The 14,349-nt window shown below is 36.4% G+C and overlaps 1 protein-coding gene across 1 annotated transcript in view; it reads right to left on the reverse strand.

Moving 5' to 3' along the window:
- LOC121662613 (mitochondrial intermediate peptidase) overlaps positions 1 to 14,349 on the reverse strand; it is a 68,453-nt gene that overhangs the window by 27,155 nt on the left and 26,949 nt on the right. Inside the window, exons 11-15 of the mRNA XM_042023976.1 lie at positions 11,582 to 11,735; positions 10,562 to 10,639; positions 9,384 to 9,588; positions 6,499 to 6,608; positions 755 to 829 (exon numbers count right to left, since the gene is read on the reverse strand). Of these exons, the coding sequence (XP_041879910.1) occupies positions 755 to 829; positions 6,499 to 6,608; positions 9,384 to 9,588; positions 10,562 to 10,639; positions 11,582 to 11,735 (622 nt within the window). The remainder of the gene's footprint in view (positions 1 to 754; positions 830 to 6,498; positions 6,609 to 9,383; positions 9,589 to 10,561; positions 10,640 to 11,581; positions 11,736 to 14,349) is intronic.

Below are 14,349 nucleotides of genomic sequence, written 5' to 3' on the forward strand. Positions count from 1 at the left end.
CAGCCAAATGCTCACTGTAAAAAAACTTGGCTGGATGCTAATGCTACTGTACATATCCAAGAACTGCTGTTGCAGGATTGAAAAGGATCAAATACCATTTTAGATAGAAGACTAATTTCCTTTACTTTCTTTGAAGAACAGTATCACTGATTGTTTACAGAAATGACTGATCAGTCATACCTACCCACAGAAAATAAAGGTTTATGAATTTAGTTACTTCTCCTAACACTGTGAGAGAGAAGTCTTACATCCTTACAGCTCAGCCAGCCATTTTGATATGACAAGTGGCCACTTTCATCAGGAGCTACAGAAGACAAGGAGCTCAAATCACTTTCTAGTAAATAAACCTGCTGGCTTGATTTTACTATGGTAGCCTGTATCTCGCAGTCCTACTAAATTTTAATGATCCAAGGTACACAATACTTCCTCTACTGCAAGTTCTCCTTGAATTACTCCATTAATTCAAGAATTCAATCTTAAACCACATTTGGGAATTCTGATAATCCAACCATTTTCAAAACCTCTGGTTTTCACGATATTTTCCTACAGATATCAGCATTTAGGTTTAAGCAGACAACACAGAATATGTTCAGAAAAACAAACATGACAACTAATATAAAAATGAATTAATTTTAATTAATTTGCATATACTTAGATAACACATCTACATTAAAATAAAAAATTTGGTCAAATCATATGAACAAGTTTTGCAAGTTCTGAATAAAGAGTAGAAACTAGAATGCAAAAAACATACCTGGAGTTGCATATCAGCTGCAGCACACACCTTTTTGGACTCACATAGTCTTGACACCATGTTTTTTGGTAGTGGCTTGAATAAAAAAAAAACAACAGATCAAATTTAGACTTATTGTATATTTGTAAATAGTATTTAAACAGCTAATTACTAGAAGAGGCCGAAGATACAAAAAAACCCCTGGTGGTATTAAAATACATTTGAAGTGCTTTGCATTGAGGAAGGAAGTATTTGCTGAGCTATGCATTAAATGGCCAATTAAGATATTAGCACTAATCCACATAGCAAAAGAGAAATCACTGTGTGAAATCTGTTTGTTTCTCTATAACTGATTCCATATTCCCTTATATGCCTGTTAAAAATGTTATTACTATTTTTAGACATAAAGAACAGATTGGGGCAATTAAAGCCCTCCCACATCATATAACTCATAGTACTGAGCTTAGTAATACCGTGTTTTCATAACTTCAACTGAGACAGCATCAGACCTTCTACCCTAACCCACATAAAAATATTTAGTTGTACTGAACAGTAAATATCCACCCTTTGAAATTTTTTACAAAGTTGAATTTATTCCACATCTACAGCAATAAAATTATCCATGCCACCACATACGGAAAGTCAGGAACACTTTTCAAGTCAATAAGCAAACTTTCCGACTTTCCATCCAGATGTCTGCAAGTACATCCAAAGACTTTTTAATGCCAGATTTTTAAGAATATCTATGAATGCTTGACCTTACACTTCTTCCACCACTTTGTGAAGATTTTCAGTAGATGTTTTTCTTTTTTTTTTGCTAGCCGCTTCCTTAACCAAACAAACTAAATATGCTTAAAAACCTGCATTATTACTAAAACATTAAGAGAGGTACTACAAGTTGTACAATGTAATAGAGATGGTAGATATTAAACTTGACTCTAAAATTCCTCCTACGCTTTTCTAGTGTGTTGAAGCATTCAAAAAATAATCCAAGAAAGTCTACAGATGCAGCAGAGCCATATGTTTAGATTCCCTGCAAATGATATGACTTCAAGACAAACAATGTTCACAGAATAAAAACCCAGCTCTAGAGAAGTTACACATAAGTGAAGAAAATGTTATCAATTAATTCTAGAACCTCAAAGCTCAAGCAGGTAAGAAAAGTTCTCTGGTCGCACAGCTGCTTTATGCAGTACTTGCTAAGGCTTGCAACCTCTTCTCCAAGTCAAAAGTTAGCTAGGTCAAGCATGGTATAGAACCATAGCATTTAATAAGAGAGACAGTAAAGCAGAAAAAAAGTTACAATTGGTTAAAGTATTTTGGTTGGACAATTACTCTCCTTGTTCTATGAATGTCTCTGTCTCATCCTCCTACACAAGTAAGGCACACCCTTCAGTGCCCTCTCATCTTGGAACTAAAGTACATCCGGGTTTGCAGCAACACGGTTTCAACAAGGAAACCTATAGAATTTGGAATTTGTTAAGCACAAAACCTATCAGGAAATTTTGGCAGCTTTTGGGAGGCTTTCTTTTCCTAATGAAGTAGCACAACATGGAATTAAACAAAAATTATTTCTTCTAGGGGCATCCATTTGTTGGATACAGCAAAGTGTGAGAAAACTGAACGGGAATTCTTAAACTGTAATTTGTCAGTGTTAAAAGACCTGAACAACTAAAAGCTTAGCAACAGCAAATATGTATATTTTACAAAGTTAATATTTAAAGTCAAGAGCCCTCCTACCAGTAAGGTCAAACCAACTCTTTCAACATAATGGTATTTCAACTTTATATTTCATCTATATTAAATGATGGCAAGAGGAAGTTCTAGACATCAAGTAAAATATAGGTAATTTTACCAAGAGACTCCAAGAAAATTCTGTTAACTTTTTTTGTAGCCATATGAATGCCAAACAATGTCAATCCACTGTGCATTGAAGAGGTAGCTCTATACTATTTGAGCAGATTAAAATCAACAAGAAAGTACAAGTCATTCTTACGGCTACACCTGTTGACAAAAAGGTAAAGGAGAAAAAAACATTTATGCCTTTTTAAAAAATCTATCAATGCTACTACTGGCTCAAAGATCGTGTTGTGATCATAATTCACATGCCAAGCAGAATTTGGCACCAGAAAAACACTGCCAAAATTAGATTAGATTGAAAGAATTCAAATTGATAAAGAAATCACTTATTTTTCCCAAAACACCTTTGGGATCTTAATACTTAAGATTTCAGGAAAGCAAAATTTGGCTCCAGAGGGTTTTTCAAAGATCATGACTCCACTCCAAGGTATGTTTCTGTGAATGTCATGCACACAGATATGCTGAGGTCTTGAACTGGAACATGTACTGTTTCAGGCAATAGAAATTATTCCTCCTTGGTCCATTACAATCCCACACAGCCCCTTAGTAAGCAGCTGAGAGAATTAAAAAAAAGGCATCAGCATTCTTCCTTTACTTCTCCTGAAAGATGAGCTCTCCGATAAAACCAGAATGAAACTGTCATCTTCCTTCTAAAAGAAAGACTTCACAGAGCTTTGGCTAAAACTGTGTCAAATTGCATAACCATTCAATTTTTTAAATTTAAACACTACATGGTTTACTTTGAGGTCCACTTTTCCATTCTTCTCCATTAAGTAACTTTAAGATCTTGGAATTAATTTTTCAGCATGTTTTTTGTGGTGGCTAAAAGAACAGAATTCCCTGTGTCCCAAAGCATGCTTAACTCCTTACTGTTGTGTAGTAACTGCAACACATTACAACTGTTTACTATTCGTGGGCTTATTCTTGTAATCATGCTAATACAATAATGTCTTTGTAATTTCATCTCTGTGAAAAATGAACTCAGTTCAAATTTGAACAGCTCAAACACTGGCCTTTGTTCAAGAGAGCCTCCAAAGACACATAAGCTTAAAATTATTTAGCTCAGACCTACCACATATCTGTGCACTTTACAAATGAAATTAAACAAACAATCACAGTGATACAGAATGGCACCCATGCATCAGATTGTCCGCTTAAGCACTGTAATGCCCTCATTTCGGTATGGCTTGACTTCATGAGCTTACATGACTAATTCAGCTTTATTAACTAATTACCACAGTCCTCTCTATTCATTTGTTTTATCTCAAGGATTTTTTGGTTTGAGTCATCTTTCAGATGAAAGGAAAACTAGGCTTGCTATTTTTTTGAAACAAACAGATTTGTACTGGCCAGCCTTTCCAACTAAGTTCAAAAGACTTGCTCTTTTGACAGAAGAGCTTGCAAGCTTTGTTACTCCTCAGTATTCAACAGCACAACCTTTCAAATGGATAGAAGGCAGAGACAAGCTTTCTATAAACTTCAAGATATTTTGGACCAGATCCTCATGATCTACATCTAAATGCATTCTCATCTTTGAAGGTCTGCCCATCAATTTTTTTTTCTGCAATGCTAGTGAAATACAGTTTTCAACAGCTCACATTTTTTAATAATCAAAACACCTCTTTCCCCTCCTGTTCCCACAAGCATAAGCACTGATCCTAAGTGCAGATCCTCTAGGATGAGTCCTTCTACAACTGACTTTTATAGCAATGGCAAACATAAGCTGAGACTATGCTGACAAGTTTTTCTGATGCAATTATGTTCAGTAGGAATATTAAAAATCACACCACCTGAAGTCTGCATGCAAAAACTAGAGTGTAAATGCCGCAATGCCAAAAGAAGGATGCTTTGTCAGATTATCTGCATTGCCTCTGACACAAACGGGGTCAGTAGAAAGCTCTCCTTCTGACAATATTCAGCAGAGCTATGTTGGTGTAGTTGTTGCAGAAAAGGTCCTTCTAGCACAGAAAAGCTCAGTCTCTTAATTAATAAGAAACTTAATTGAAGTTCTTATATGGAACAACATCTGGATAAAATGGTTTCACAATTTTCACATTTTAACTTTTTTGTCCACCTTCCTTACTTCCCCTTGAAAAGGAGTAAAGTGGACTCATTTTTCTTTCAAATAAATAAAAAACTGGAGAAACAACAACAAAAAAGATTGAATTTCCTATTTGCAAAACAGAAAAATTAATCAGGGAACAAGCAGAGAAAATAAGCCCCAAAAAGATCTTTGTGCAATTGAAAATGTAAGAGAGATGAGATTTTCAACTCAAAGTACTTCATGGCATATACAAAACAGAAGAGATTACTTCAATCTATTTGTATTTAAATGACAGACACAGAAATCCAGTATCAGATTCTTAAAATCAGCTTAGATGAACCAACATAAGCAAAAGCAGATTTATGTATGTTGGATAATGGCTTAAAAATCCATCCTAAATTTTTAAAAAAGCAATTAAAAGGAAGCCATCTAAAGCCTCAAGAGACACAGAACAGTTTCAGGCTCTTCTCATCTTTCAGCATAATCCATTCTTGCCCTTTTCAAGACTGGATTTCTACATCAAACCTCTCTCAATTGGTCTCTGAAAGGGGAAGATTTCACCACCAATAAACAGAAGAGGTTTATGGAAATGCCAAATGGGACACAGCATCTGGTTCTTAGCTTTTGCACAGAAACTAGACATGGTTTAGATTTGTTAAGTCATTTTGAAAATACAAAGCCATAAATAATGTTCCACGAATCTCTTTCAGATGTTTTAGTGAGGCTCATTCTCTGAACTCATACGCAATCAGATTAACTTCACGCTGTTTAAACACTACATGAACTTTATAGAGAACATTAGAAAGCCATATTTCTGTATGTGGACTCAAATAGATAAATGATCAGCACCCCTGAACAAAGTTTGTTTAACTCCCAGGCTTCAAAGAGACTTTTCTTAGTGCAAGCAATTCTGCAGAAACGACTGCTCTGTTGCAAAAAAAAAAAAAAAAAAAAAAATTACAGAGCAAATTTCTCCGATAGTATCTATTAAAATAGAACTTAAGCAACATATTTTCCTAACTGTTCAATGGAAGCAAACAAAATTCTACTTCCATAATACTGAAATATACTCAATGCTTAGTATTGGATAAAAAGCTCCAATTAAGTGTAATACTACACAACTGAGGAGGAATTTTTGAAATGTCTGTACAAACAGAAACCATTTTCTATTGCCATGTCTTAAAGCAACCACTAAAAGTCACCTTGTTCCAAAGAGCACTGTTTTCCAAATACCCCACAGAAAGCACATCCTTGCAACAGACGGATAAAAAATAACTTGATGCAAAAAAGGCACCAGAGTTTTATGCAGAAATTCATGACTGACAGAATCTAACTAATCCTAATATAATGCTAAGTATAGCAGTATGTTTTTCATCACAAAATACTTCAATCACTGCCCTACACTGTGCTAAATATGGAAATTTTGAAACACTGCAGATCATTTCCATTTACGCCCATGATTTGCTACCTGAGCTTTAAGACAGACTTCAAGAGAGTTAAATGACAAATCCTATTTTTGTCATAACTTACCTGTAATTATATTAAAGCATTCCAAACAACTCCTTCCCTCAGAAGCTATTCACCTACTACACTTTGTAGGAAAAGAAGGCTTAAGTTTTAAATATGTAATTGGAACCTTGGATATAAGAATCTAGTATTCTTCCACAGACTACATTTATCTTTTTTGCTATGACAATATTAACATTTTTTTCTGAATAACTGGAATTGTAATACTAAAGTAATTTTATCCATTGTTTATCTCTACTTTAAATATTATCAATAAATGACACATGTAAATATTATTATTTTCCTAAATACACGTATTCCTATTTTCAATATTTTACATACTATTTTTTCCTACCTGTCCTGTTTTATAATGCCTTGCAAACTGGTTAACCACTCGATAGTCATTTGCAAAATACTCCATCAGAATTGAGGGAACTTCAGCAAAATCAGTAGGACATCTGGTTCCTAGAGGTAGAATAATTGTACACATTAGCATTTGCTATTTCCATTAACACAAATAGTTAACTCTTCCCAAAAGGTTTTGCAACTTTCAGTTTGGACTTTTGGTGAACTTTAATGTTCTTTCATTTATTAAGTCAATATTTTATTTCCATTATTGTACATACTGCCAGAAAAGCTTCATTATGATGCTACACATTCTATTATAAATCACAAAGTAAAACAAAATATTTGAACAGCTGGGTGAGGCACCTTATAAAGCTCCGGATCACACCCTTTTTAAACTAAACCAGACTGTAGCCAAACTGGCCCTACATGAAACACCAAATCTTTTAAGTGTCCTAAACCTAAATTAAACTACAATGTAAATAAAACTCTGCCTTAATCCCATTCACAGTTACAATTTTTAGCTTCCATCTGTTTGCTGAGCTTACTTATGCTTTACATTAACCTCACTTTATAATACCAAGTCATTCATTCAAGGAACACTCCTGCAGATTGCAGACATGTTCTATGTAAGTGCAATGAGGTAACATCTTAGCTGTTAGCATTTTCAAAAAGCACTTTCCCAAAAACCTTATTTATTCTAATCTTAATCAGCATCTCACCCAATGGAAGTTATTAAAAAGTGTAACACATCGCCAAATCAAAGCTGAATTTCTAATTTCTATATTAAAGTTAGCAATGTAAAAGTTGTTGATTTCATAGTGGGTCATCACCTCTATCCCTGTCTGCCAGACACAATGTCAACATTCAGAATTAGTCTTAAATTCCAGTGTGTTTTTATTATGTTTTGGACACTAGCTTTTAAAATCACTCCTTGGGCTTCTAAAAACCTTTCTCTAATTTTTAATCTTAATTTATAATTTGTTTATACTCAATGATTCAGACTGATACTGCTCTTCGGTATAAATAACCTTTTTCACACTGGTTCTTACCTACTAAATTGAGAAACGATATTCTCTCTGAGCCATTATTATCCAAAGGCAAGATAAAGTCTAAGAAACTATCCATTCTAGTTCTTCTCTGTACCTGCTGCAGTTGGAATTCAACTTCAGACTAGACACACAAAGCCATGCCCAAACATTGCATGAGGTTTCAGCAGTACCTTTACCATTCTAACACTTACTGCTGTTAGATATAGCTCTCGTGCAATTTCAAATCACATTGGACCCCTTCACAGACACATTACTTATGTGCAGTTCTGCACTGACACATAAAACTGTGATTCTGTTTCTCCACCAATGCTGAAAAATCCATTTCATAGCAAAAATTACCCTTCTATTCTGAAAATGCATGATCTGCAGTGTGTAGTTCTGAATTACAGGAAAGTAAGGCAAGAGAGCAGGAAAGATGTCAAATACTCAGCTCACCTCAACTAGAATGTAAAATTTTTAGTTCTCACACTAGCCTGTAGTCATCTTGTTTCCATACTTTACCACCCTAGTGTTCCATGAGAGCAGACAGCCCCTAACAGACATCCCTGGGACGGACCCTTTGATTGTTACACATTCCAAATCCATAAAAAAAAGATTCTCTGCTGAAACAATGCCACTGACCTCCAGCCTCCAGTGCTGCTTTTGCAATGCTAGATCTAGAGTGAAATCCTCTGGGATGGGGGATTGCCTGGAGCTAAGGCAACACAGAAACCATACCCAGGCACTTCTGGAAAGTCTGAGCCTCAAAATTAGCCATTTCCTGCCCCTCCAAGAGTTTGACATGCAGACACACATGATTCAGAACAAGAGGAGAACTCCCACCAAAGCAGCTATTTTGGGCATATAAGTATTCCTGTAGCTCAAGATGAACAAGGGTATATGAGTGGAAGGAGTGGGGGAGAGCCCTTAGCTGTCCCTAGGACTATACAGAGCTTATACTGAAGGAGTTATGCAGTGTTCATCTGTTTTAACAATGTCCTGTACTGACATACTTATAAACAGCTCAGTCAATTTTAATTTTAAATGGAAGACTTAAAAAAGAATATTTTGCCCCTGGTGCAAAGGTATCTATTGATAAAACATTAACGGTGCCATGACACCCCTTTGAATCACTAGAATAATGTAAAAATAGTAAAACATATTAAAAAAAATTCTTTAGACAAGGAAGTTACAATCTCATCTGTTTAGTCGGGGTTTTTTTGTAATAAGTAAATGTCTGCTGCACTTGAGATTTCCAGCACACTGTTGTAGAAAAGAATATACCAAGCTGTCCACAGGTAAAAAAAGTAGCATGCCAAGAAGCCTTAGTCAGCACAGGTCTTTGACCTGTTTGCCACAACTGCAGAAGGTTATAGAAGCCAGAGACCTGCCAGCCAACACACTCACTACTCTTTGCAAGATCTAATCCACTAAATTTCCTTCATTCATTTTCCTAACTAATTTCCAACCCAGGATTCATTGTGGTTTTACACTAAGGACAACCTATTTCCCAGCCACCAACTATTTCAATGATTATAAACTCCACATAAGAGAAACTTGCAAGAGTGGATACCCCCAATAGAATAAAGATCAACAGTACATAAACAAGAGATAAAAATGCCTAATTATTATTAGAAAAAAGAATATTCAAGTGCTGTTTGGTTGAGTTTTACATAATATCTGGAGATCTGATACTGTGTTCTCAAATCATCAAGGATATAGAACTATTAACATGACTCAATCGTTTTTGATTCATACTCTTTTTCTTCTTTTGTTTTGTTCTGTTTATTTTTTAATCTACTCCTTTCTTCTGGAAACTAAACATTTGACTAAAACAAAAATATCACTATTATAACTTTCTTACCAGTGACATGCTGGTACCGAGTTCTTCCCAGCATAGAATGCATAGCATGTCCCATTTCATGGAAGAGATTCTCCATCATGCCAGGACTTAGTAGTGTTGGTGTACCTCTTGCTGATTTGGGAAGGCTCAGCATAAGAACAACTACAGGTAGTTGGTACTCTCCATTTTCCTTTAGCCTGCCTCCTCGAACTGTAAAGTGACAATCCTTTTCAAGGTAAAAGCAAATATGGACAACCAATGTCATTATATCAATGATACTAAAACATGATTAAATTAAACTGTTAATCAAATCTGAACATATACTCAAGTTACACAAGTAGAATTCAGTGATCATTAACAGTGTTGTTCAATAGCAGCATTGTTTCTTCACCATTATTATATGCTTCGAATTCATAAGGAAATTACTTGATTCCATAAAGAAAAGACTGTCTTGCTCTTAGAAAATAGAATTATTTCTTTATGTTTTAGAATTATCAAAACTGCTAAAATTTTCTAAGAGATATCACTAGTGCCAAGAAATTTACTGATGCGTCACATCCATAACATACAGATTAAGTTCTCTCCTCAGCCTCCAGCAGTAACTTCTTTATAAAATATACCACACAGCACTCCTAGTATATTGTGAAATACTAGCAATCAGAGTTCTATATTAAACTAATGTAAAGTTTGTCCATTCATCACCTCACTAAAGGTGGTAATTTGCAGATGCTTCTACTGAGTGAAGTGTCTCCTGTACTGCATCCTATTGCAAATCTACTGCCACTAGGCAGTGAGTGAGCCACAACAGAACCATCTAGAGTTTTAAGAATTTAGAATAAAAACTAGTTGAGTGCAAAAACTAGAGAGTGTAAATGTCAGATTGCTTCTACTTGTAAACAGTAGGCCAGAAAGTAAGTGTTTCAATATCTACTATTTCTCTAAACAGAGTTCTATGACATTCCATAGTGCCTGTTACCACAGAGTCTGACTTCAGTCTACTGGGTGATGTTTTTTAAAACGAAATGTTACTCTAAAAAAATATTTTACCTAAACCCGCACATGAAGTTACAGACTTACCCTGTTTCAGTTTATTTTAAAATGAGGCAAGTTTTACTAAATTTACATTGAATGCAAACGGCACTAAAGCTACAGTTATTACGTATATAAAACCCAAGCTGAAGTCAGATCATAAATGTTACCTGATGTGGTTTATCGGGTCGCTGGAAGAAGTCACAATAGATGTATCCTAGTAAACCTTCAGTTTCATGAACAACAGCCTGAAGAAAAAAGGAATATAATTTCCACAGTGAAAGCACTGATCACATGTAAATTGAAGACATAATATTCAAATCGCAAGATCTATAATGAATAAATGACAAACGAACTGAGAATAACTGATGTAAAATCTGTTCATAATTTTAATTGAAAATATATATATATACAAAATTCACAGCTTCTCTCTCAAACTACAGACATTTCTGCATTTCACCCAAAACCAACTAGTCACAGATTAGTATTAAAAGTACTGTCTGTGTTAAAAAACCACTGTCTGTAGCCCCCAAATGGCAAACAGCAGCTCATTTACCATGGAAATAAAAATAGAAAGAGTAAGGAGTAATTATAAACTGGCCCACACTATATAAAGAACAGCATCTCTTGCTGGAGGCTGGCGGTAGAAGAGTAGAGATCTGGCAGTGAATAAATGTAGGGAAGACAACAGAAAAACTTGGGAACCTGCTGAGTAAGTTATTGCCCAAGTTTTTATTTCAACCCTCCCCCAAAAAGAGGGCAGAAAAATAAAAGATGTAAAAAATCAATCTCAAAGTAAAGATGACATACATAGTCAAAAAAATGAGGCAAAGACACATGACTGCTAGGACGCACACCCAAGGCATTCTAGTAATCTACAAATTGAAACTAAATAAACTAACAGGGCTCATTCAGAAAGGTGCAACAATAATCTCCAAACAGAGAAACTGTTTCTGATTCAGGCCTCCTTGACACAGATATAGTATTAAGGCCATAAAACACCAACCATCCAAAAGGCACTTCAAGAGATGATAAAGCTCTTGAGGTCTAACTTCAACTAAAATTAGGCAACTAGTTTGTGCTCTGATAGGTACCCAAGGAACTTTAAAAAAAAGTTTGATTCATGGCTCACAGGAACACACTATCTTATCTGCCCTTTGGTTTCAGATGCTGGAACCAAGAATGCTTACCAACTTTCGAACATCTTCAGACCAAATCTCTCCTCTCTTTGTCTGTTCAGCATAGAGGGAGATTCCAAGGAGCTGACTGAACAAAGAGTTCAAACCTTCCATGCATGCCCCAAGAGAGAAAAATGGACAGTACAAGCCAGGATCAATGTTGTACCTAAGGGAATACAAGAATCCCAAACCAGTCAGTCAGCAGAGCTACATAAACTACAGTACTCACCTTCAAGCCACAGGATGCCACAAAATACACTAGTTCAGCCCAAAGGCCCTTAGTGAGCATGTTCAGCTTTATTTTTCAAACAGTGAAACCAAGTCACAGTCACAGTGCTTTGCACTATCTCAGTTTTTCTTATATTTAAATCTCGATACCAAATTCAACAGATGTTTACTATGATTTTCAGAAATGTGGTGAACATGTAGCCCAAACAGACCATGGCAACATGATGGGTGGCCAAGCATTGGCTTTTGATCCACAAGAGGCCACTGGCACTCAAGTGTCTTTCCCATGCCAAGGCTGCACCGTGTGACTGATCAGAAAAACAAGCTGGCTTTGGCTGTGGTGTAAGCCAAATCCTCAGCTAGGGCAGGAAACCAACTGGTAAGCACTGCTGACTCTGCAGTCTTGCCTTTCACTGCAGCAACAGAAACACCAAGTAGGTACAATCACCTCCCACACAAAAAAATCACACTTCAAGCTCTGGGGACTCTCTTGAACCATGTAGAAAACATCTACAGCTGTGAGCCACCTGAAAATTTTAGTATGTGACGTGGATTTCAAACATGGCCAAGCTTCCTGAGCCTAACGTCAACCAACTATGTTCAAGACACTGTAGCACAGAAGACACCCATAGGGGAGGAAGACATCATACATCTGCATGCATGCATATAAACTGAGAACAAACAAAATTTCAGAAAGTAGTTCAGAGATGTATGCAGCCTATAAAAGGGCTCAAACTCCCTGAGACTCTGACCCTAAAAAGTAAACACGCTACAAGTGTATAAAGCAAATAAATGCTCTGCAAACTCACACCTTTCACAAGCTGATCAGCACCACGCGATTCTTTTGAGACAACAGCAAAATCACAACTGGAATCTGCTTGCAGTTGTGTGTACATCCCAAATGGAGAAAAATGCTCTTCCCTCATTTCACATACAAAGCCCAAGTGTTATTTATACCATTTTCTGGGGTCTCAGAGTAAAGACTGCTTAACTCTAGAGAATCAGAGTCATTGAAATTTAAACATGCATCAGCTAGATTATAACAGCTGGACACCAAAGACAAGAACCACGCTATTTTAAGGCCTGTGATCAAAAGGTTTAGTTACAGACCAGCTGTGAAAGAACCAGATAGTCCCTACCCAAACACCTACCCTTCCTTCATTCCCACTCCCACACAGAGAAGACCTGAAAAAGAAGCCCACTGGGGATGCTTCGTTTGCCAAAGTGCTGCTTATGACTGCAGCTCCGATTCACTGACGGGCATCACTGAGCTGTGATGCACAGCAGGGTGGGGCTACTCCTCTAAGCCACAATATGGTAAGGTACAAGATTTTGCTTATTTTCACACCACAAATGCAACAAGCTAAAGCTGGTGTATTCCATTCTATTCTTAACTATAGTAGAACATAGAAATTAGAGCATATTTTGGCTCTACCATCCTGACACAGTTCTTCAAGATCTTCACACCAAAATTCACGTGCTGCACACTGCCATACGCACATTTTCCTTCTTACTCAAAAAGTCATTACACCCAAGGAAATAAGCATAATATAAATCTCTTTAGATCAAGCTGGATAAAAAGACTGAAAGCAAGTCTCTAAAAGAAAGCAGAAGAGACAAGTTAATTTTCATATAAGCCACAGAAATTTGGAGTACAAAGAACACTGATTGACACACAGAGCTCCCCTCTCCACCCTGAAGTACAGAATTACAGGGTATGTGTTCAGTACTTACTAAGTCAGTAATTCCTAAGACTTGTGATGCCTTCAACATGGCACTTTTTGAAAAGCTTTAGCAGGTAAACCTCAGATGTCTCCATACTTTTATAGAATTGCCCAGTGATTGCCTTCTGCCCAGATCATAACCATGGAAACTAAAACACACCACTAAGTGCTTCAGACCTCCTGATTCTGCTCTGAAGCTCTCCCTGCATACAGACTACAAGACCTGCAAAACAAGGTTAAAATGACCCTTCTTTTGGCAGCAAATCATTACAATCTCCATAATAGTTTAGAACTGCTTTTTGTCATATCACTTTAAAATCTTATACTATCATCCTACATGCCACTATGAATACTAAGCTGAGTTTTTCCATTTGTAATTCAAAGAATTGCATCTTTAACTCTATTTAACATCTTTAACTGACTATAAAAGTACTGTCTCAATACATACTACAGACAAGCTCAAGTGGTTTCATTGCACAAGGGCTCTTTGCAGGGCTTTTTTGCTGAGTGCATTTCAACCAGTCCTGTCAAAGCTATGCTTACATGCAAAGCCTGCATACCCTCCTCCCCCCACACATCCAGTATCATCTGGGGCTCCCATGCCATTTCCTCCCTGCCCACTGGGAGAAGAGAGACAAGTGTATACGAGGTATTTCAAGAAAGAACCCATATGATGCAATACTACAAACACACACTTCAGTAAAACAAAATTTAACACTACCAACAGCTCACATTCATAATAAAACATCAGATTTTCACAGCAGCAGGAGATTAAAACATGTAACTCCCAACAGTGAGTTCAGTTGCAGGATAAGAGAACATGAAAAT

Source organism: Corvus kubaryi, unplaced genomic scaffold (genome assembly GCF_017639235.1).
Source record: "Corvus kubaryi isolate FWS band 111438036 unplaced genomic scaffold, C.kubaryi_AGA036_p1.0 37256, whole genome shotgun sequence".
NCBI classification, from domain to species: Eukaryota; Metazoa; Chordata; class Aves; order Passeriformes; family Corvidae; genus Corvus; species Corvus kubaryi.